The 22,161-nt window shown below is 44.2% G+C and overlaps 1 protein-coding gene across 4 annotated transcripts; it reads right to left on the bottom strand.

Annotated features, from left to right (window-relative positions):
• Window positions 1–3,819: 3,819 nt before the first annotated feature.
• CLSPN (claspin) lies at window positions 3,820–18,073 on the bottom strand. 4 transcript variants are annotated; one of them, XM_071453137.1, is made up of 25 exons: window positions 17,912–18,073; window positions 17,011–17,140; window positions 15,994–16,454; window positions 15,528–15,692; window positions 14,857–14,946; window positions 14,565–14,637; window positions 14,200–14,308; window positions 13,119–13,672; window positions 12,472–12,663; window positions 11,850–12,040; window positions 11,278–11,480; window positions 11,034–11,098; window positions 10,429–10,634; window positions 9,700–9,860; window positions 9,387–9,613; window positions 9,054–9,168; window positions 8,285–8,366; window positions 7,877–7,971; window positions 7,153–7,317; window positions 6,947–7,068; window positions 6,189–6,316; window positions 5,804–5,906; window positions 5,637–5,719; window positions 5,304–5,465; window positions 3,820–5,103 (listed from the first exon to the last, which is right to left on the bottom strand). In XM_071453137.1, exons 1-25 carry the CDS (start codon window positions 17,948–17,950, stop codon window positions 4,990–4,992), a joined length of 4,035 nt encoding a protein of 1,344 aa, XP_071309238.1. In that variant the 5' UTR covers window positions 17,951–18,073; the 3' UTR covers window positions 3,820–4,989. The 4 variants fall into 4 exon arrangements, with proteins under 4 accessions (XP_071309238.1, XP_071309239.1, XP_071309237.1 ...); XM_071453138.1 differs by having other exon boundaries at window positions 9,054–9,165; window positions 15,528–15,695; XM_071453136.1 differs by having other exon boundaries at window positions 15,528–15,695.
• Between the last annotated feature and the right edge of the window lie 4,088 nt (window positions 18,074–22,161).

A 22,161-nucleotide genomic window follows, 5' to 3' on the forward strand; every position in this document is an offset into this window, starting at 1 on the left:
GAGATGTCTTGAATGCCAAAACCTCTCTGGGGGTCCCTGACTAAGAGTTTGCTGAGAGAGGCTCATTGAGGCACCTTGAGGCACCCCAAAACTGCCAGCCAGGGGGCTCAGGGTGTCCCACTGAGCCACAGCAATGCCCCTTTCCAGCACAGTGCCAGCCTGGAGCTGGGGCTGGGAAAAAGCCAACCCAAGTGGCAGCTCCTGAACGTCACATTCCCAGGCACAATTGGGCCCCTCTGCCCCATCCAGGCTCACTGAGGAGCAGGAGCAAGGAAGGAAAAGCCATTTTTTCCCTCTAACCTGGTGTGTTTTGGGAAGGGTTGAGGGCTTCCTTCAGGCTTCATGTAAAGTAGGAATGTGGAAATGCCACCCCTGGATCCTGAGCCACCAGAAAAGTGGCATTGGGGCCATTCATTAGTCTTCCTGCACAGAAAGGAGTGTCAGCTGGAAACTGGGCAGTGCAGGAAGATGCTGCAGGGCTGGGACCTCAGGGCTGAGCCTGGCCTGGCACAGCAGCCACAGAAAGCCATGGCAGCAAGGAGTGGCACCTCTGGGCTCTGTGCAGCATCCCCATGGCAAAGGTGAGGGCTGGGACACCACAGGTGGCCTTTGGTGTGTGAGGACACACGTGAATGTGCCCTAGGATACAGATCCCCCATGGCCACGTGCACCAACACCATCAAATATTGAAAATCAATGGGCCGCTGCAAGGGAAGCAGCACAGAATGTGTTGCATGAAAACAGCCCTGAGGAGCAGGGAGAAATATTAGCTAAAAATAAAATTAATCTCTTGCAAAGCTGTAAGATTTGCTGATCTCCCTCCCCCCCCCCCACACACCCTGCAATCTTTTATGTCGTTTTCTTTAATTACAGCTGGTTTAGATCTCTGCTGCCTGGAGAAGCAGAGCTGGAGTCAGCCCTAAATTGGGCTTCTGGATGATACAAGAGAAAATAACAACCTCCAAGGACTGAACATCTGTCTGCACTGGAATTAATATTAATGACTGATGGTTAATAGAGAATGGAACTTCTGCTTTACAGGTCACCCACTAAACCCTGCAGGTCTCCCAGAGCTGTTTTCTGTGCCATGAGCTTGTCTGGGCTCTGCACAGCCAGGAGCAGCCCTGGCTGCCAGGGGGCTGCTCCAGGCTCAGCTCTGGGGAATGCAGCAGCAATCAGGGTGGCCAAGCCAATCACAACAGAGGGCTCTTGCTTTTATTATATTTCTTTATTATTTCTGTATTTCTTGCATTATCTATTCCCTTTCAGCCATCCATGCTGCTCTCCATCTCCCGTTTTTCCTTTTCCAACAAGAAAATCCAAAGGAGAAAAAAAAAACAGACACCAAAAACCATCACCTGCTCTGCTCCCAAACCCAACTAAAATATTTATTTAGGCCCAAAAACCCACCCCATCCATCCCTGAGCAAGGGATGCCCCAGTCAGTGAGCAGAGTGAAAGCCAGGGAGGGTAAATAACTGTGACATGGCTGCTCTGGAAGACACCCCCGTGGGTGCCTGGGGGTCTTTTTGTCCTTTAACCCTCATAATGGGTCTGGGACAACTGATTAGAGGCCCAGGACAGATGAGGTGCAGAGCTCACATGGTGAGTGCTCACCAAACCTGCTCCATGCTGCTTTTTATGTGTCCACTCCAACATAATTTTTCACATGTTGGAAATACAGATGATTTTAGCCTGGGTCCATCTGGTTTCCCAAATAACCTGTCTATTTGATAAATAACATAAATTAAATTAGACAAGACAAACAAATAGTTTTTTTTCTCTCCCCTTTTCAGTCTCTTGGCAAAAAAGGGAAAGAAAACATAATTCAGTGAGTGCCTTGAGCCCCGAGGAGCCGTGCAGCGGCGGGAGCTGGGATTATGAACGTGTCTGCAATGTCAACCTTTACCACACACCTAGGGCTGCTCCTCCCTCTGCTTTTAAGTCCTTTTTAAAAAAATTCTCCATTATCATTTGGGTTCCCAAAAGCTCATTCTGTCTGCAAACTCAGCAGGAAATGTTGTGCATTAGCAGCACTGCTCTTATCAAGGTTCCTGCGGTGCAGTCAAGGATCAGGAACTCAGAGCTCATGGGTTTTATTCCTCCTGTGGGAAAGGGAAACTGAGGCACAGAGAGGTGTTGTTATTATTAGAGCTACCCAACTCAGATGAAAATCTCAGGCTGCAGCCACTTCTGCACCAAAGTCCCACCCAAACATCACCAATCACAGCACTCAGCTGTAACTCTGAGTTATCCCAAGGCAACTTAGGGCAAAAAAAAGAGAGGGAAATGGAAGAAGTGGAATCAGCTCTTCCTTCAGCCCAGGAGAGCCCTGCAGACACCATTCACAGCATCACTGAGGTTGGAAAAGGCCTCCAGGATCATCAAGTCCAACCTTTGAGCAGCTTCTGCTGAGGCTGAGCTGCAGCAGTGCCTGGATGCAGGACCCTCATCCCCACCCCGAGCCATTCCCTCCTTCCCAGCCCACCCCTGGCACTTCCAGCAGCAATGGGGAAGATTTTTGTCCCTGTTAGCACAGCAGCCTCACATCCATGCCAGGAGGGGAGAGCTGAATCAATACCTGAAAATGAGAAGGCAAAGCTGAGTTAATGTGCCAGACAGGAGCAGAGGGGCAGCCCTGGAAAAGCTGGAGCCAGGAGATGGATGGGATATTCCTTGATATTCCAGCTCCCACAGAACCTGTCCTTGGCCTCCTCCAATTCCCTCCCATGGAATAGGCTCCCAGGCAAGGAATTTTTAGGGCTCAATGCAGAGCTTCCAGCAGCAACTGACAAACCCTGAACTACTGCAAAGTTGTGGGGGAAATGCAGCCAGAAACCTTCCCCTTCCATGTATTTCAATTTACAAGCTTTTCAGGCTCAATGGTATTTTTCTACCCTTGGCTCTGGAACAAGGGAAACGTATTTTAAAGGGAAAATTCTACAGGGAAAGCAAAATAAAAGCCATAATTATGGCTAGTAGCATGTGCTGAGGAGAAGCCAGGAAACCACCAGGACCCAGCCAATCCTCTAAAGGTGCTCCTCAAACTACCACTTTCTAATGCAAAAATGTGGCAATTATAGGTCTCTATAAATTTAATCCCTTGCAATGCCAGAGCATGGAAAACTGCAAGAATTTCCCCTGGAGTCAAGACACAGTTTAAGCTTTAATGATTTTGCTTTGCCCCTGTGCCAGAGCAAGCACATTCTCTTGCTGCACTCTAGTGGCAGAGCAGGAGCAAAATCCTGGGAAAATGCCCAAATTTGGAGCTTGAATGTTTTTGCCCAACAAAGCTGGGCTGAATTAGTTCACCTTTCATATCAGTGAAACACTGATAAAGAATGAAGTGAGTGTTCAGAAATCTTTCAGTTACATGGTCCTTCAAGAAAAGTCTGATAACGAGGAAGGAAAGGTCATTCCTTTTCCCTAAACCTCCAATCCCAAATCCAGGTACACCAATCATTAGAATTGCTGCACTGACCTGAAAGAGACACTTCTTAAGACCAGGATAAAGAAAGTTTTGTCTAGGAACTAAAAAATCCCAAACTATTGAAGCAGGAAAAAACCATATTCTTCAGGCCAAGAATTTTGTGCAAACCCAAGTGGAAGACTTGAGGAGTTGAAAATCCACCCTCCAATAAACACAAGGGGTTGTTTTTGTTGTATTCCAATATTATTGCAGCTGTTCCTAGTGAAGGGCTGAGTTGTGGCTACAAAAAAAAAGGCAGCAATGAAAAAACAGACAGACAGAAATAAAAAACATTTGGGGGGAAAACCCCAAGACATGAGCAAAATCCCATAAATTAATTATAACTGCCTCCAAAATTAAAACCATGTTTTATTGTAAAGTTGCACTTCAATTAGTACCATAATTCTTTATAACATACTGTACAATAAAATATTTTACACACAGCACATCAGGCATGTGCTCAAGATGTTACAAAATTTACAGCTCAGACATTTCTGCAACGGGGTCAGCACCTCAGGTATGTGACATCCACTCCCAGAGAAGGTTTAGTTTTAGAGCAGGACCCTGTGGTACCAATATCTGCTCTCCAACACCTTCAGCTTGTGATCAGAAACATCAGGAATGCTGGACACTGGCTCATGTTTCTGTCACACTGTTTAGAATAGTTGTGAATGACAGCTCCTTATAAATTCCCTCATTCTAGAGCAGCCCTTTCCTTACTGGCTGCTCAGCAATGGATGGTTTCTCTTGGATGAGTGCATGAAAACAACAGAATGCATGGTTAAAGATAGCCTGGAGTTGGGCAAACCAAAGCAACCCCAGCAATGCAAATAAACCCCCCCAGACCTTCTCCTCTCCCACACGTCTCTCACGTTCTTCCCTCTCCACACACACATCCATCTGTAAGTTTAAGGACATCAGCAGTAATAAAACCTTGGAAAGAAACCCTTCTCATATTGCCTCAGAAGAGACTGGGACCTTTCCCACAAAGTAAACATTTCAAGGATAAATTAGAGCTTCTAAAAAGGAGAAGCTTAATAAATGCTCAACATTAAAAATAAGACACTGGAGGGAGCCACAGCTAAAACTTTGTGCTGCAATTGTAAACAAGTGTCCTGCCATGGCCAACACTGCTTCATTCTCTCCCAGAGCTGCAGAAATTCCTCCTTTATTGTGCTTTCAGTTACCTGAGGTATTTCCTTGTCACACCAATGGCATTTCCAGGTGGAACTGATACCTCTGCAGCACCTGTGAGGACAGCCCACAGTAGTGGAAGTTTCCTTAATGCTTGGGAAAGATCAAGACAGCATTTCATTCCAAACCAGGAATGGATTTTGTGCTCACATTTGCCACAGAGGACTGAGAAAAAACAAAGCACAAAACCAGTGCCTGGAAATTACTGGAACTTGTGAATGAGGTGGTGGCACCCATTTGTTTCCTTGGCTGGTGATTTCTGGCAGATTGGCAAAATAAACTGCAGCTGGCAAAGGGGAGACAATCTCTGGCTCCAAGCAGGAATATTCAGCTCTCCAAATACTGGAAAATGCTTCTGCTTTGACTGGATTCCTCTGAGCTCTCTACCCTGGGCCGCTTTGCTGCTGATGTTATCACTGCAGAAGGGCCTCTCTTCTTCACCTAAGGGCAGTCAAATACATTAAAATTTACAACATGTCCAAAAAAAAAAGTTTAAATTCTGAGTTATTAGAGAAATATTCCCTGTGTGCTCTCATACCAAATATTTAAGACAGCAGAGCTCTCAACTGCTTGACAGATTTCAGTGCCTGTATATTCAAATCATCTGCACAACTGGCAGCACCTGCTACCCAAATCTTTACCTGAGGTTTTGATTTCTCCTTTGCCTCTTCACTCTTCTCTGGTGAAAGTGTATGGAAGACAAAATTCCTTGAATTTCGAGGGGCATTTGGATTAAGATCTGACATTGCTGCCAGCTTCTGAAGGACAGCTTTAGGTCTGTTCAAGAGTGACCCATTTTTTATCTGAAAGGCAAAGAAAAGCTGCATTAAACCACTCTCAGGAAACAAGGCAGGTTGCTCACTGAAACTCTACTCTCTGCTCACACATTACAACACAAATCAGGAGTGCCCAGAATTCAGGGGCAGCTGACTTGGCTGTGTTGGGAAATGCCATTTTTGAGGACTGGTACCCACCTGGATGTCACTGGCAGGTCTGAAGGCTTCAAATGGGTTCCTGGGTAACAGAGCTGAGCCTTGTGCCACCACTGCTGGGCTGGCTGGCAGAGACATGGGGGAAAGATCAGTTTTTGAGCTCTTTTCCCCTCCTCTTTTCTTGTCACTTCAATAAAAATCAAACTCACCTTTCTTCTGCAGGGACTTGGCAGTCACCTTTTTTGCCAGCTTCATGAATTCGCTGTCTCCACCAATTTCTTCCTCTTCCTCCTGCTCTTTGTTTTTTTCCTTCTGTAGCAGAGAGAAGACAATTGAAAAATTTCATATTACAAATGGACATTTCATTCAGTATTTTAAGTAATTTTCTTTATGTAAATTAATTTTATTTACTTTCTACTGTAAGAAGTTATTGTAATTTCTTAAGATACTTCATCATCCTGGTTCTATTAATGAACAGCATCACATTCAGCTGAGAAATCTGACCTAATACTGAAGTTTAACTTGAGGAATGAACAATTTCACATCCAGCAATGATACAGAGACTGAGCAAGCCCTTCCAGCTGCTCACCCTACCTGCTCACGGAGCCACTGCTCTCGCTCAAATCGCTCCTTCCTCCACTTCACTTCTGTCTCATCAAACTCTTCATTCTCCTCCTCGTTATCTGAATCTCTCTGAAACAAGTCCATCTGTGAAGCAAAATCTAGGCAACAAAACAAGACAGTCAGCTATCAGTTTTGAAAAGGGAGGCTAGTAAAAAACAACAACCAAAAAAACCCCAAAGCAAATCAAACAAGCAAGGCAAAAAAACCCCCAACCAAACAAAAAAACCCCAGAATCATCTCTCCCCAACTTATTCCTGAAATATTTTATTGAGGACCACAAAGTGCTACTTCACACACACACACACACACAAGCTCTGTTTTCAATCTTTCTCCCCCTCCCTGAACTCTGGATCATGGGTCACTGTGGTGGTGTTCACAGGGGTCCCAGGAAGAGGGAAGAGATGAGGATCTGACTCCATGTTTAGAAGGCTGATTTATTATTTTATGATATATATTATATTAAAACTATACTAAAAGAATAGAAAAAAGGAATAGGAAAAAGAATGGAATGATAACAAAAGCTTGTGACTCTCAGAGTCCGAGCCAGCTGGGCTGTGATTGGCCATTAATTAGAAACAACCACATGAGCCCAATCCCAGATGCACCTGTTGCATTCCACAGCAGCAGATAACCATTGTTTGCACTTTGTTCCTGAGGCCTCTCAGCTTCTCAGGAGAAAAAAACCCTAAGGAAAAGACTTTTCATAAACTGTGTCTGTGACAGGTCACCTATGTTTTTCCATCTGAACCTCCTGGTCCTGCCCGGGCCGTCGCTGTGCAGGTCCCCATCCAGCAGGTACCGCTCCTGGTACAGGCGGAGCTGCCGCTTGTCATCGTCCAGCATGGCCTTCCTGCCAGCACAGGGGACAGGGACAGGTTAGGCCAGCTTGGCCAGGGCCTTACACACCCAAAAACCTGCTGAGAATGGCACTGACATGTGGAATTTCTGTATTTGGTTTCCTAATTCTGCGTCGTTTGGGAGCTCCTCGTCGATAATCTCTTCTTCGTATTCGTTCAGGTCTTCACCGTCATACTCATCCTCACTTCCCACATCACTCCCCGACAGCTCTGCCTCCTCTTCCATGAAATCTTGCAGTTTTCTAGGAAAAATGTCAAAAGAGTTCAGTTTGGGAGCAAAACAGCCATCACACAAATCTTCTGAAAGCAAGATTTCTCTTTTGACCTAAAATGAACACATTTCCTAAGGATGTATCCTAATTTCTCATGTAATTTTTGGAAAGACCAAGCCTTGAGTTCTTGCACATTTACACACATAGCCTGGCATCATGTACCACCCCAAACCATTGTCATCCACCAGATTGCAAAGATGATGGCAATAACTGTCAACTCTGGGTTTTTCTTGCTAGAACAAATAAGATCTTAAGACATGAGGAATGACAACAATATTCTTGCATCCCTTTTTTTGGTCAAAAAAAAAAAATGCTGCACTGCTTTTATTGTGGCTTTTTGATTTCCATACATAATGGAAATCATCTATAAGCCACAAGTGACACAGTTAAATTCATGTAATATGATAGCTCCAAAGTAAAAAACCAGACCATATAAACATCTGCTAGAGAGGGAATAATTCCAAACTAAACTTCTAGTGCTGTTAATATTCTATTTTCTCTGGTAATTAAGATTTTAAAAAATAATTACAGTTTTTTCTTTAAGCCTGGTCTATGTCTCAGCAGTTCTTCTTCTTCATCACTCACTTCTGCTTCTTCAGCAGCACTATCTTCACCTTTTTCATCCTGTCAAAGAGAAAGTTTCCAGAAATAAGAAATTTCTCAGAGTGGATTGCTTTGTAATGACAGATTTGTGTGTTCTTCAATTAACAAGACACTAAAACATGAGGCATATTTCAGAGGATTTGCCTTTTTCACTGTATCATTATATTAAAGAGATCTTTTAAGTGATCCAAAGTTTGCTCTGAAAGATGTTTCAGTAGTTCCCTTGTTAGGGAAGTTGTGGTACTTTGCATTGATGGATATATTAAAAACCTAGAAAGATAAATGGGATTTTATCCATTTTATCCAGCAGCTGCCTGGCTCCATCAGTTCACACCTCTTCACTTGCACAGGCCTCATCATCTGTTAAAAGCTGAAAACCACCAAGTTCTTCTTGCTCCTCCTCTTCTTCCTCTTCCCTAGGGAAAACACAAATGGGAGAAAGGCATTTTCATTTTACCTCCAGTAAACCAAGGCAAAATTTCAACACCCACCTCAGCTGCTATCAAGCAATTCCCTGGGAGTGCTCAGAGCTCCAATCTGCCAGCAGCATTTAGCAATAACTGCCTCAAATCCCCATGTGAGTCGATATTTTAAGACTTCAGGTCTTCACTTGCAGAAACCATGGGACAAGCACTAATTTTTCCAATTTGTTTCCTCCTCTCAAATTCCTCTTGGATCCCCTTAGCATTCCCACTTATTAAGCCCCACTATCCTTTTGTCAGGCAGCCCTACACTCTGCAATTTAGTCAATAAAAAACTCCAAGTATCCAACTTTGTTATGGCAGCTTGGCAACAGCCCAGAACAGACTCCAAAAAGTCCCACTTTTAATCATCTTTTCTCAGTTTAATGAAAGTTCTTCACTGTTTCTTTCACTATCAGTGTAAGACAAAGGATTCCCCTTCACAGTAGCTGTGGGAAACAGTTGATGCTGCCCATTAGAGAGTAATTGCTGAGCAATTTGCAATATTCCTCCCTTTCACCTCCAAAACAAAGCACACTTTCACTGACAGCAAATTGATGTTAAACAAGAAAACACTTCTAAGAGTGAAACAGGACAGTTACCAGAGTTAACTTCTGTAAATTTTAGGAGAGCAATGCTAACCTGTCTGTGGGAAAGGAGCCTGAGCAGAGCTCCAGAGCCTCTGCCATTGGATCTTCTATGTCACTGTCTTTTTCTGCCTTGGAAGACACTGAAGAAGCCCATGTTGGAGAACCTGCTACAGAAAGAAGTAAGATGCAACTTATTTAAATTATTTCTGCTCTTGAAGTGTCAGAGAACACCCCAGAAATAAAACTGCAAATGCTCCCAACAAAGACAAAACTCCACATGTGGCATCAGCACCCAGACTTGAAGTCACCTCAGCTAAAAATTTCTAAATCAAGTAACCAGCAAAAGAATTCAGGACATTCTCTGAGAAAAGAATTCAGGACATACTCTGAGACACGAATTTCCCTGAACAAAGATTAAGCAGCTCCTCCATGTTCTGCTTTTTGGTGCTGCTGGTGTTTGGCACGTGCTCAGCTTGGCTGCTGAACTGTCCAGAACACAGGTCCAGTAACTCATCCATGTTGGCATCCATGGCATTCTCATCCATGCTGGCCAGTGGCAGCTGATGCTTTGAGGATTGGTATTTGTTCCTGTGTTGTCCAACATTCAAGAACCTGAAAGAAAGGCTGTAGTTAGAAAAATCTTGCTGGTCTGCACATCTTATTTCTGTTAAACACCATCCTTTACAACCATCACTCACCCATCTGCATCAAGCAGCTGGCTTTGAGTGTCATCTTCCAGGGAAAACTGAAATCTTGACTCCCCAGCCCCTGGAAATAAACTCTTGGGCTCAGGAGAGGCATTATAGAGGTCCTGGGAATCTTCTATGGGCAGAGAAGGCTCAGAGGTCTTTCCTGAGCTCTAGTCAAGGGAATACAAAAATATAGAAGTTGTTTAGCAAGCTTAAATTTAAATGCGTTGGAAGGAACAGAGAAAGTTGTGGCTGCCCCATCCCTGAGTGTTCCTGGCCAGGTTGGATGGGGCTTGGAGCACCCTGGGACAGTGGAAGGTGTCCCTGCACATGGCACAGGGTGGGATGAGATGAACTTTGAGGTTCCTTCCAACCCAAACCATGCAGGAGTCAAATTATGTCCACACTGCTCCATTACACCACAGGAGTTCACTGCTATCAGATGTTGTGTAGCCTATGTAAGCATTCTTAAAACCAAATTTATGATGCATGTATTTTAGATATAAAAGCCAGATTATAGCATCATTTCTTTAATGCTTTAGTATATAAGTTTTATAATGCCATTTTTATCCATTCCATTGTGGACACAAACCCAAGGGGCAGTTTGCTCTTCTGAAATCTCACTGATACCAAAGCATTTATCTGGGTTGATTCTTTTGATAGCTCTGACCATCAGGATAAAATACATTTATTTACTTCCCACTGTGTTAGTATAAGACATGACCAGGAGAATCTCACCTTGGAAGCAGAGCTGATAAAACTTGTTTTGAAGAATCCTGGGGAGGGTGACCTGAACCCCCCTGCTGCAGGGAAGAAGCTCCCTCCCCTCGAGGCCTGCTTGTTACAGGGCTGGTAGGATGGGATCATGGAGCCAATGAACTCAAAGCTGCTGTTGTGGCTGTTCTCCTTTGGCAGTGCTGGTAGAGAAAATGAATCATCATCCTCTGGAAATAAAAAAAAAAAATATAGTGCTTAATTTTTTCTGTGTGTGTAATCCAGCAAAACCTCAATATAATATTTTGCAACACTGACACCTTGCTAAAAATTCATTTTGTGATCATGTTGGATTTCCTTCTTCTCACAGGGTGCATATTACACTTTTTTACTTTTCTGACATTTTATATTTCTTCCAGTATTATTTTGAACAGTATTTTTCCCTCTAGTTTTTTCAAGCCCACCCGTTTTTTCACCAATCTAAACTTTTAAAACTATACCATACTATATAACTATATACAGGTGATGAAATAACAGAAATACTGAATACCAGTCTTAAATAGAAACTTTTACATATGCTAAATTAAAAAAAAACCCAACAATTATCTAGGGCAATAATTCTACTTTACCTAACTTGTTAGGTCCTTTGTCTACAGTTTCTTCCATTTCCAGTTTTTCATCAGGAAGAGAATATCTGCAATTCATAAAAGATATTTGCTAATAAATTTAGGACTTAAATTTATATAATTGCAAATAAAAACAAAACAAAGGAACACAAAAATACTTACAAAAGGCACTTTAAATTAAAAAACTACACATGCTGATCAAATTTAAAATTTCTCAGTCATCACTTTTAAGGCATGGATTATTTACCCCATTTTTGAGGAGCTGTCCTTAAAAAGCATCAATGTAGACTCTGTTGAAGGATGTTTTAGAACAGAATCACCATGTTCAGATTTCTCCAGCTTCTCTCCATCAATGGATTCTTTGTCACTTTCTTTATCACAATCTTCGGTGTGTTTCTCTTCTGTATCTTCATTATCTTCCTCTGCTTCATCAAGGAGAAATTCTGAATTCTAAAAAACATCCCCAAAACACATCACAGATAATGATTATGGTCATGGCAAATCCTACCCCAGATGAGGCACGTGAGCTGTTTGGCCCTGCCAGCAACGAGCCAAGGATTTATAAAAAGGGAAAAGGGCATCAAAACCTTTTAAACACTTCTATTTGATTTTATAGTGTTTAGATAAATAGAGAAAATACTCATGAGTTCAAGGTTAGACAATCCAAATCCTGAATATGCCAAGTATAGAATTTTTTAGCTTCTAGGAGGAATTCTTAGCAATTCCCCCAGTCAGTAGTGTACCAAAGTCCCATTCCACAGGGGAGAGGAAGCAGAACAGAGATGCTGATGAGGTTATGGAAAAATGCTGCATACAGACCTCATGATCACCTTCTTCTTCTTCTTCTTCTTCCTCCTCAGACTCATCTGTCATCTCTTCTTCCTCCTCCTCCTCCTCCAGCATCTCCTCATTGTCCAGCTTAAACAGTGCGTGCCGCTTCTGCCGCTCCTCGGTCCTGCGGAGCTTCATGGCCTCCTGCAGCTTGGCCTTCAGGGCCTGCAGCTTTTCACCTGCACAGGAGAAGATTCAGGGAAGGGTTTGGGTTGGAAGAGACCTTGAAGTGCACCCCTTTCCACCACTGCCATGGGCAGGAACACTCTCCACTAGACCAGGTTGCTCCAAGCCCTGTCCAGCCTGTGCTCGGACACTTACAGGGATGGGGCAGCCACAGCTTCTCATGGAACCAGGAAAAATCCAAGGAATTAATCACAAAGATCTGACTGAGGCTGTCCTACACAGGCCACTGCTGTTTCAGTGGTCCACCAAGAATTTGTTAATTTAAAGAGGGCTATCCATTAGGGGGATATTACTGGGAACATACCCAGTAATCTTACAGAAGAAGATCCTTCCACCTGTATTCTGTAGGGCAGCATTGAGAAACATTTTCCTCTCATGCTGTGTTTTCCAATTCAATCCTTGTCTCTTCTTCTCCCCCACCAACCTGGCTTTTTGTGGACTGCTTCCTCCAGGCTCTCTGCAGCCAAAACTGCTGGCACCACATCTGCTCTCAGCTCCTCCTTCCCATCAGATGTTGTTTCCTTACGGATAATGTTCATATTTATGGCCCGTTCGCCTTTGGATTTCGATGTCTGGAGAGTGTGCTTCAAGAAACGTGCTTTCAGGGCTTCTAGTTCTTGAAACACATATTAATTAAATCAATGTGATAGCATGGAAAAGCACTGACTGTTAAAAGAGTAGGTCTTGAGCATTTCTTGCCCCCAAAGTTTAGTTTAAAGCTAAGTTTTAAAAAGGATAGTTTAAAAGCTAAATCTTGAATACTAAAATATTGGCAAAACTATTCTATTCAACTAATTATAACCATCACAGAATATTTATGCTGTAGCTTGTATTTCATTGATATTAGCTAATATTAAATTATCTTACCATTGACTACCATTTGTCCACAAGACCTCAATTCACTTCCAGCCCAGCCTCCCATCCACCAAGCAATTCTAAATTTCTGCTAGCATATTTTAAAGAATCCACACTAGTAAGTGAATGTGCCTGACTGTTCTATCACCTAAATATTTCTGAGTTTTCCAGCCAAGCTCAGATCAACACTGCTTAGGACTACAACACAAGTGCTACCTTTATTTGAATCAGCTTCATCGAGGTTTATGAAGGATTCCTTGTCAGAGCAGATTCTTGGCTGGATGGACAGGTCTATTCCCAGTTCACGAAGTTTATCCAGCTTGGATTTCCTCACTTTTTCAGGCTGTGCCACCAGCCCAGGCCCCCCTTGTGGAGTTTTTGTTTCCCCTTGTACACCTGGTGCTCTTTCCTCTCTTTCCATGAGGGCATCTCCAGATGCTGGAGGAATTTCACTCTCCTTTTGCTCATCACAGTCAGTGCTCAGGCAGTTGGAGAGCTGCTGTTCCTTTGTGTTATCATCAGTTACAGACTCTGTAACTGCATGAGAATCCTCCCTGTCCTGCCTGGGCTGCTCAGCACAGTCCTCTGGCAAGTTCCTCCCTTCAGCAGCAAGAGGCTCAGTCAGAGAAGCATTAACATCTCTGCCCAGGCTCATTTCTGGCTCAGCAGCTGCTGATTGATCACCTTCCATTGGCCCATCTTTGCCATCCTTGCTCAAGCTCCCAACAGCTGCAGATTCTTCATTTAGGGTCAGCTGGTATTTAGAGGACCTAAAAGAGGCAGAAAGAAACACACCACCAATAGTTAGTGTGAAAGGGAGAGAAGGCTGAGGACAAACTGAAAGGAATAAACCATTTCCTAATTATTGTCATTAATGTGTAGGAAGAGATGAAGGACAGAAATTTGGAAAACTTCATGAGAACTTAAGGAAGTGTAAAAGTTTTGTACTGGTTACAGTATCAGAGTATGAAATTCCTGAGGGATTTTGTGACTACTGTAGCTTCAGTATTTTACTACACATTACTCAGAGAAGACACAGCCCAAGTAAAATATTGGGGTTCAGCCTAAATCCCATTAAAATAACTCTGCATCAGCAAGTTCCTTCATATGAGTTACTCCTGGCCCTGATCACTTCAGCAGTATGACTCTGTCAGGAGAGCAGCATTGCCTGATGTTAGCAATGGCATTCTCCTAATTTCCTATTTTTATGGATTTAAAGTTTGGTTATCCTCCAAAGAAAAGCTAGAGATGCCTAAAGTTTATGAAAAAATTGGATGAGGAAGGTTTAAGTCCTTACTTCAGCAGGGCCATGGCATTTCCTTGACATGCTGGTCGAGGTCTGCTCTTGAAGAAGTCATGAATACTTTTGGCCTCAGGCACGTGATATGGGAGAGACACAGATGATTCTGCCAGAGAAAAACAGTGAGAGAAGATTTAAAACATCATCTGAGCCCTTTATTTAATAACAAGTATCTTTATTTTCATTAGTTACAAAAATACCTTTAACAGGTCCTTCAATAAAAATAGTCTTGCACCCTTCAACCCTCAGTAAGCCACATTAGGTCAAAGGAGGCTCTAACCTTCTGAGTAAATTCTTTCAAATTCTCCTCTGAATTTCTGAACAGTTCATACCCCTTTACATATAAAGAATTTAAGTTTTACCTCTAAGAAGTCGTTGGGTCTCACTGTGTAGTTGTTTAATGGCTTCTTTACTCAACCGTGCTGCTTTCCGCTCCTTAGGGGGAGAAAAGGGAAAAGAAAGGTTTGTGAAGTCAGGGAACAAAACATGGGGCTCTTTCTCTGCTTCTTAAATAGTTTATTTTTCCCTTTCAAACAGTAAGGAGTCAGAATAAAGCATCCCATTAAAAAAAAAACAAACATAACCACACTGTGCACACAAAACCATTTTAGTCATGACAAACAATCCAGAGCTTTAAAAAGATGAAGACCTCACCTTCCTTTTTGGCTCCTTTAATACAGGCTCCTCATTCTCCTCATCAAATACATGTTTGTAGCCCTCACTGTCAGGAAAACGTTCTTTGTTCTATGGGGTATAAGAAGAAATTCAATGATTTCTATCAATACACTGGCACTATCAAGGGCAAACACATAATAAATGACTGTACAGAGCTACCACTGGTCAGCAAAGCCAGCAAGTGCAGCACAGACCCCACACAAGGGCAGATTCCAAAGCTCCTACTCCAGAATTCTTTTTAAGTTGCAAGGACAACATCCCTCCATCTTTAAAAACAAATCCAGAAGGCTCTCCTCTCTTCTGCCACAGCAGCACAGCTCCACCACGGTCACAGAGAGTTTTAGAATCTGTTCAGGTAGAAATTCCTGCTAAATCCAGTAACCATGGAATGATTTGGGTTGCAAAAGACCCTGAAGTTCATCCCATTTCAGCCCCTTCCACTGTCCCAGGCTGCTCCAAGCCCTGTCCAGCCTGGCCTTGGGCACTTCCAGGGATCCAGGGGCAGCCACAGCTGCTCTGGTCACCCTGAGCCAGGGCCTGCCCACCCTCACAGGGAAGAATTCCTTCCCAATATCCAATCTAAACCTATTTTCTATCAGTATGAAAGACAGTTCATTTACAATAATTTTTGTATCACAGCCAACTGTTACCTTGTAGTGTTTTATTTTGTTTTTCACAGCTGCTCGTATGGATTCTAGGGACTCTTCATCCTCAAGGGCTTGATCATCCTCCTCTTCCAAGCCATTATCAAAGAGGTCCTTGTCATCCAGAAGACATCCACTGTCATTGAAGGGAAACCTCTCACCACCATCCACCTGCTTCCAGAATAAATTATTTGTGTGATTCCTTTCAGAAGGTCCCTTTGGTTCTTTGACATTAATTTAAAAGGGCATTAAATAATCAAGTGTTAGGTTTTTACCTCCTTAAACTGCAAATTTAATGCAATTTAATTGAAATGGACCTGCAGATTTTGCAGGTAAGACTTGTATGTTGTGGATCCCAAACCTGCTCAGGAATGTGGACACAACACTGAAGCTTTGCAACAGAATAACCACAAACAACAATATATCTAACTTAGTTGAGAAATTATCTGAGGTTTTGTGCCAAAACACCCACCTCTGCCACAGGCTTCTTTTCTTTCCTCAGCTGTTTAATTGACTCCATTATTTTCTCCTTGTCCTTTCTCCTCCTGGATTTTGCTACAGCTTCTTTTGCTGGCTCCTCTTCAATATCATGTTTATGTTTATGCTTTCTGTACTTTTTCCCAGATTTTAGGGGTCTCTCCTCTCCCAGCTCACCCTCAGGCAAGGCAGAGCTCCTGCCTGTTTCAAGGTTTTCAATCTGCAGTGGGTCCCCAGTGTCACTGTCATCACTGTCCAGCAGAGCTGGGAGGATCCGGTGGGATTTTTTCTTCTTTTCAGCAGCAATGTTCTCCTTTTCCTCCCCATTTTCCTTGTCTCCACCCAAAGCATCCTCCTGCACAGCTGAGCCTCCATCCTCTTCCTCTTCACTCTCACTGTCCTCAAGCACTTTCTGGTTTTTTGCTTTTTTACGCACAAAAATTTCTTCTTCTGAATCTGGCAAAATACATGAAAATAAAGAAGTGCAACAAATTAATTAACAAACAACCAAATTTACAGCCATGAAATCTGACATATATCACCATCCACAGCAAATGAGCTTCTCAGGGAAGCATGAAAAATCTTTCATGCTTCAAACTCGACTTTCAAAAATCCACTTCTCCCCAGAGAACAGCATTTAATTAACCCAAATTGATGTTAAAGGTTTTTAACCTTTAAAAAAAAGGGCAAAGCTGAAAATCCTTCATTGGTAGTGCCCTGCCTTAAAACAGTAATAAAAATCAGACTACATAGATTAAACAAAACAGGGAGGAAAGTGAATAAGCAATTACTAATAAGTAAAAAGTGAATAAGTAATTAAACACATCCCATTCAGTCTTTCTTTCTGTAGCTCATAAAACACTCTTCAGAGGTTTAAAGATGCCTGCCCACATTCTGAGCAACAAGAAGACTTTGGATTCCTACAGGTCAAGCAGTGACAATCTCCTAAAAGGTATTTATGAAACAAAAAATGTAATGTTGGAGAAAAACAATTCATGGGAATGTTACAGACCTCGGTCCTCGAAGGATGCTGTGCTCTTGCCAAGGGGCCCTGGGGATGCTGTCTCACAGCTGCCCTGGCCACTGTCAGAGTCACTGTCCAGGGGTTTCTGCAAGTCTGGGTTCAAGTCCTCCAGTGGAAGCTACAAAGCAAAATTCGATTTTTCTTAATGGGATAACATATTGCTTAATGGGGTAGCATATTGCTTATGTAGTCCTGACTGCTGGCATCCAAATTCATTCCAAAACCTTGGCTAAGCCCTCACAGACAATGAAATCCACATGCTCTCTCCTTATATTTTAATTATGGCATTTACATATTTAGTAATGTTAATTATTATTATTTATATTTACCATATTTATCAATACAAATCGCTATTCACATAATGGGTAGTACACGTGCGAGTTTGCACAGCAAAAGCACACCATTGACATTGGCTGATCGTATTCAGACCGGACGTCTTTTACTCGTTATTTTATTATTTTATTAATTTTAATAATTTTTTTCAGAGCCGGCACGGCGGGCCCAGCAGCCCTCCCGGCATGCACCGCGCCCATAGAGAGCGGCTGAGCGCGGCCTTCCCAGCGTGTCCCGCGGCCGGCAGGGCGGGCACGGGGCATGCTGGGAGCTGTAGTCTGACAGTAAGGGCGAGCCTAGTGAAGGCGCGGGACCGCCCGTGATCAAGGGCGGCGGGCAGCGGTGGCCGGTGGCTACTGGCTCCGCCACCGGCACTGCTACCTGAATGGGCGCCGTATCGGAACAGTTACTGGAACCGCCATCTCCCTCGCTGTCCCTCCCGGGCCTTCCACCTCGCCACAGCCCGAGGAGCTGCAAGGCCTCGGGCAGCCGCGAGCTGCCTCCGCCGTCAGCAGCCGGGCGGCCATGCTGAACGGAGGGGAGCGGCAGGACTCACCTCAACAGAACCCTCCGTTGTTACCGGTAGCGCCGCCATGACCCGCCCGCGCTCCCGCCGCCCGGGGACCGCTTCGAGCCTTCGCGCGCTGCCCTGGCCCCGCCCCGGCCCGGGATCACCCAATGGCTGCCCAGAACAGCGCCATAAGCCCCGCCCCTGACCGCCTTGTTGGGCGGGGTTCTCTGAAGCCACGCCTCCTCAGCATGGACCAATCGCGGCTCCCGCCCGCGCGCGCTATTGCGCCGCCTGGCGGTGGGGGCGCTCCGCGCGCCTGGGCTGAGGCGGGACCGTGAGGGGACATGAGGGGACACGAGGGGATGTTAAGGACTGAGGGGGAGCGAGAGGGACGTGAGGGACCGTGAGGGGCCGAAAGGGACGAGAAGAGATGCGAGGGGACGTGGGAGGCCGAGCGGGACGTGAGGGACCGAGAGGGGACGTGAGGGACAGAGCGGGGTCGTGAGGGACGAAGAGAAGGGAGGGGCGTGAAGTGCCCGGGGATTTACAGCTCTGTCAATTATCGACATTGTGGGGACAAGTCTCCGCTGCCAAAACATTTCACATTGTTTCATGGGTTAAACAAAGCCTATGTTTCGTTTTGATCTTTGTGATATGCTACATGTCGTGTCTCGGTGAGAGCACACGAGTCGAGCTCATGGATATTAGATACACACAGCTATTACTGTCAGCAGTGTCCTATTTACAGAATAAAATACATGCACTTTCCATTGGCTGCTGTACAGACACTCTGAGCCAGCCCCACTCATGTTAGGTGAATGAAGGCTCGAACCTTTTGGGTAAATTCTTTCAATTTCTTTCAGTTTCTCCCTTGCATTTCTGAATATTCCCTCTACATACAAAAGATTTAAGTTTTACCTCTTGTAAGTCATCTAGTCTCATTATGTAGTTATTTAATAACTTCTTTACTTAACCTTGCTGCTTAATGCTCCTTAAGGGAAGAAAATAAAGGCTTCTGAAGCCAGAAAAATTTACTGAAAACACGTAAATCAATGAAGAACTACTCAACAGATGCAAATCACTTCATACTTCACAGATTTCACAAAATATTCGAAGTTGGAAGGGACCCACAAGGATCATCAAGTCCAAGTGCAAGGTGAATGGCCCATACAGGGATATTCTAGTACAGAGTCAATCCAAGTATGAAAATATTCTACTTTATCCATTTTGGCTTCATTTAGTTTTGTAGTTCTTTTGCAAGTAGCTGGAGGGAGAGCCCTGAGCTGGGGTGAGTGTCAGGGACCCTGTTCTGATCTACAATTGGGTGTATTTGGCACTTTTTTCATAATTACAATTACTTGTAGAACATCCTGCTACAGTAATACACTTCCTTCCAAGTCACCCTGTGGGAATCTGCTATCACTGAAGGCAAGGGAAAAATAAGAAGTGTTTTGGGGTTTTTGGTCAGTTTTTGGGGTATTTTATTATGGTTTTGTCAGGGACAAGGAGCAGATAGACTGATCGACCATGACAGTTCACATGGAGCCAACAAGCCTGAGAACAAAGGAAGTGAGAAAAGCAAATGTCCATGAAACCCGCCACAAACACCACAGTTCTGCTTTCTTCTAGCTGCTGCAGGAGCTACAGTAATTAATTTAATAATTAGTGTTTAGTAACAGAGGGACAGATGCTGGCTCTGCACAAACACACCTCCTCAGGGCTGCGCTCTCATGGCTGCGTCAGGATGAGAGTCAGAGTCAGCTGACAAGAAAAAGGTGACAAAAAGATTGGCCTTATTAGGTAATTTCTGATCCTGGGTTGTTACTCATACCTGGCACACAGAGGCAGCCATGGAACAGGTAAAATGTTTGCCATTAAGGAGGTTCTAAATGTCACACAGACTTTTAGCACTGGATCAAGCCCCATCTTAAGACATTTATATTATAAAAGCTAGTTTAGGAATCTGTTTTTTACTAAACAACATACTCCTTCCCCAGCTTGCAGCAGATGAGGTGTTTAGAAGGAAATCCTCAGAGCTAATCCTGTCATAACTCTGATCTGTCATTCCCAAGTCCAGTCTTGACCCTGGAAATGTGGCTGTTTTCAAGATAAGGCTGGGTTAACATAGAGAAATAGGGTTCTGACTGCTGTGGCAGTGGGGATGTCTCACTATGTGTGTAATATTTATCAAGTTAATTGAATTTATAATGCAGTGAGTAAAGGCTTTAGTTATCACACTCAACATCTTACAGGACTGAGCCTTTGTATTGCAGATTTCTTGAGACAGAGATTGTATCTTTGGTGGGTTTTTTTTTAAGTACTATCTGTGTAGCCTTACATACGTGGTTTTTATACATAGATATGATGAATAATAGCATGGAAATATTGCCAGGTGTTGTGGAGGTTGTTACTGGTCTGGTAAAACTGGTTTTTTCCTCAGGTGTTCATCAGCTGCTGTCAGGGAATTATGAGAAAATCTCAGATCTATATGAGAATCTCAGATTTCATTTTAAAATAGATTTTGATGTTTCAACTTGGAAAATATCAGCCCCACAGGTTAAAAAAGGCAAATAAAATGGACTCAGCATTTATTATTTATAAAATGTTTTGACTTCTGATTTTCTGGTGAGTCAGCAGGGAGCTGTTGGTTAAACAGAACCCAGGAGGTGCACAAGGGAGCAGCTCGCTAAAATAACATAAACTGCTTAAAAAGGCAAAAAGTCCCTAGGCCCTTTATTTAATGACACATAGCTGGAAGTGCTGTCTCTTTACCAGAGGATAAATTTATTGTCTGTGAGGATAAGGGGACGTGGCCATGGCAAGATTGTCCCAGGAGCTGAACGCCCTGGTCAGTGGAACACCCTGGGTTCCCAGCCCGTTGATTCCCAGGCAGCTCCTGGGTGGTGTCCAAGGTTGTGCCAGACACTTGTGGGTCTCCAGCCCTCATGGATCTCCAGCCCTTGTAGATCCTCAGCCATTCCATGTCCAAGGATCACCTCAAGGGCTGCTGGTCACAGCCCTGACAGGTTCACTGCTGGGGCTCACCTGCCTTGTGCAAATCCTGTTTTGCCACCTCTCGGGGCTTGAGCTGCTCACAGTGACCCTGAGATGTGTTAGAAAGTCTCTTTTCCCAGCCTGGCGGTCGAAGAAGGAGTCAGAGCTCTTCAGTTCTTGTTCTCAAGGTTGTTTATTGTTTCTTATCTATAAAATTCTTTCTCCTGGCCTGCCAAGGTCCACTCAGCAGGACAGACAGAGGCACTCTGGCCACCCTCAGGGCAGTGTTGTTATTTATCTTTTATACTAAAAACTACATGTACAATATTTACAATAACTTCCCAATACCTATCACCTATGTTAGACAGTGAGCTTCTACTCTAAACCAATCCAAAAGTGCCACCATCACAGCAGAAGATGGAGGCCAAGAAGAAGAAGGAGAAAGGCTGGACACGCCCAGATTCCTCCATCTTGCCCCCTGAACCCCCATTCTAAAAACCTCAAAAAATCTATTTTTCACCCCGTGACAAACTGATTATTATTCTACTTATACTTTTGTGGCTTGCAGATCCTCATATAAGGTTGGTAATTTGCTCCATGGGTCATAATCAAACCCACAGGCGTCCTGGGCTCTGTACCAGGGTCCCTGAGCCCCCTGGCAGGGGTCCTGGCAGTCCAGGACAGCCAGAGGGATGTCCTGAATTCCAACAGTCAGGTGTTTTAAACCCCACTGAGGCCGTTTAGCTGGGAATGCTGGGAGTTATTCAGGGTGTCATCAATTGAGCAGGGAGAATTCCCTGGTTTTGGGGAGCAGTGGAGAGCTGGTGAAGCTGGAGCAGCGCCGCTGTGGGCAGGCAGGCACCACCAGGGTGGCTGGCACGGAGCGTGCTGGAGTTCTGGGTTAATTATTAAACCTGCAAACAGGTGTTGGGTTTTGGGACAGAACAGGGAGGTACAGACAGACAATTCCCTCCTTCCTGGTGCCCGAGGGGCAGCAGCTGTCACCTCTTCTGAGGCAGCTCTGGAAGGGCCACATGCGTGAGATGCACCCTGGGAAGAGCCAGCAGAGGAAATCCTGGCACCCAGCCCTAGTGAGGGACATCTGGAGTGCTGTGTCCACTTCTGGGCTCCTCAGGACAAGAAAGACAAGGAGATACTGGAGAGGGTCCAGGAGAGGCCACAAAGATGATGGGGGGTCTGGAGAGACTGTGGGAGCTGGGCCTGGTTAGTCTGGAGAAGGGACGGCTGAGAGGGGATCCCATCAATCCACACCAATATCTGAAAGGCGGGTGCCAAGAGAA

The sequence above is a fragment of the Agelaius tricolor genome, unplaced genomic scaffold (genome assembly GCF_023055355.1).
Source record: "Agelaius tricolor isolate 1412-34295 unplaced genomic scaffold, bAgeTri1.0.p SCAF_36, whole genome shotgun sequence".
NCBI lineage: Eukaryota > Metazoa > Chordata > Aves > Passeriformes > Icteridae > Agelaius > Agelaius tricolor.

What these genes read in the sequence shown, in the direction of transcription:
- CLSPN (XM_071453136.1), bottom strand. Translation starts at nt 17,950, where the DNA reads ATGGCGGCGCTACCGGTAACAACGGAGGGTTCTGTTGAG. An exon ending in TTATCAGCTCTGCTTCCAAG is followed by an intron (nt 9,861 to 10,428) that starts GTGAGATTCTCC and finishes TCCCTTGACTAG; the next exon opens with AGCTCAGGAAAGACCTCTGA. An exon ending in GTTCAGATGGAAAAACATAG is followed by an intron (nt 6,317 to 6,946) that starts GTGACCTGTCAC and finishes TTTGTTGCCTAG; the next exon opens with ATTTTGCTTCACAGATGGAC.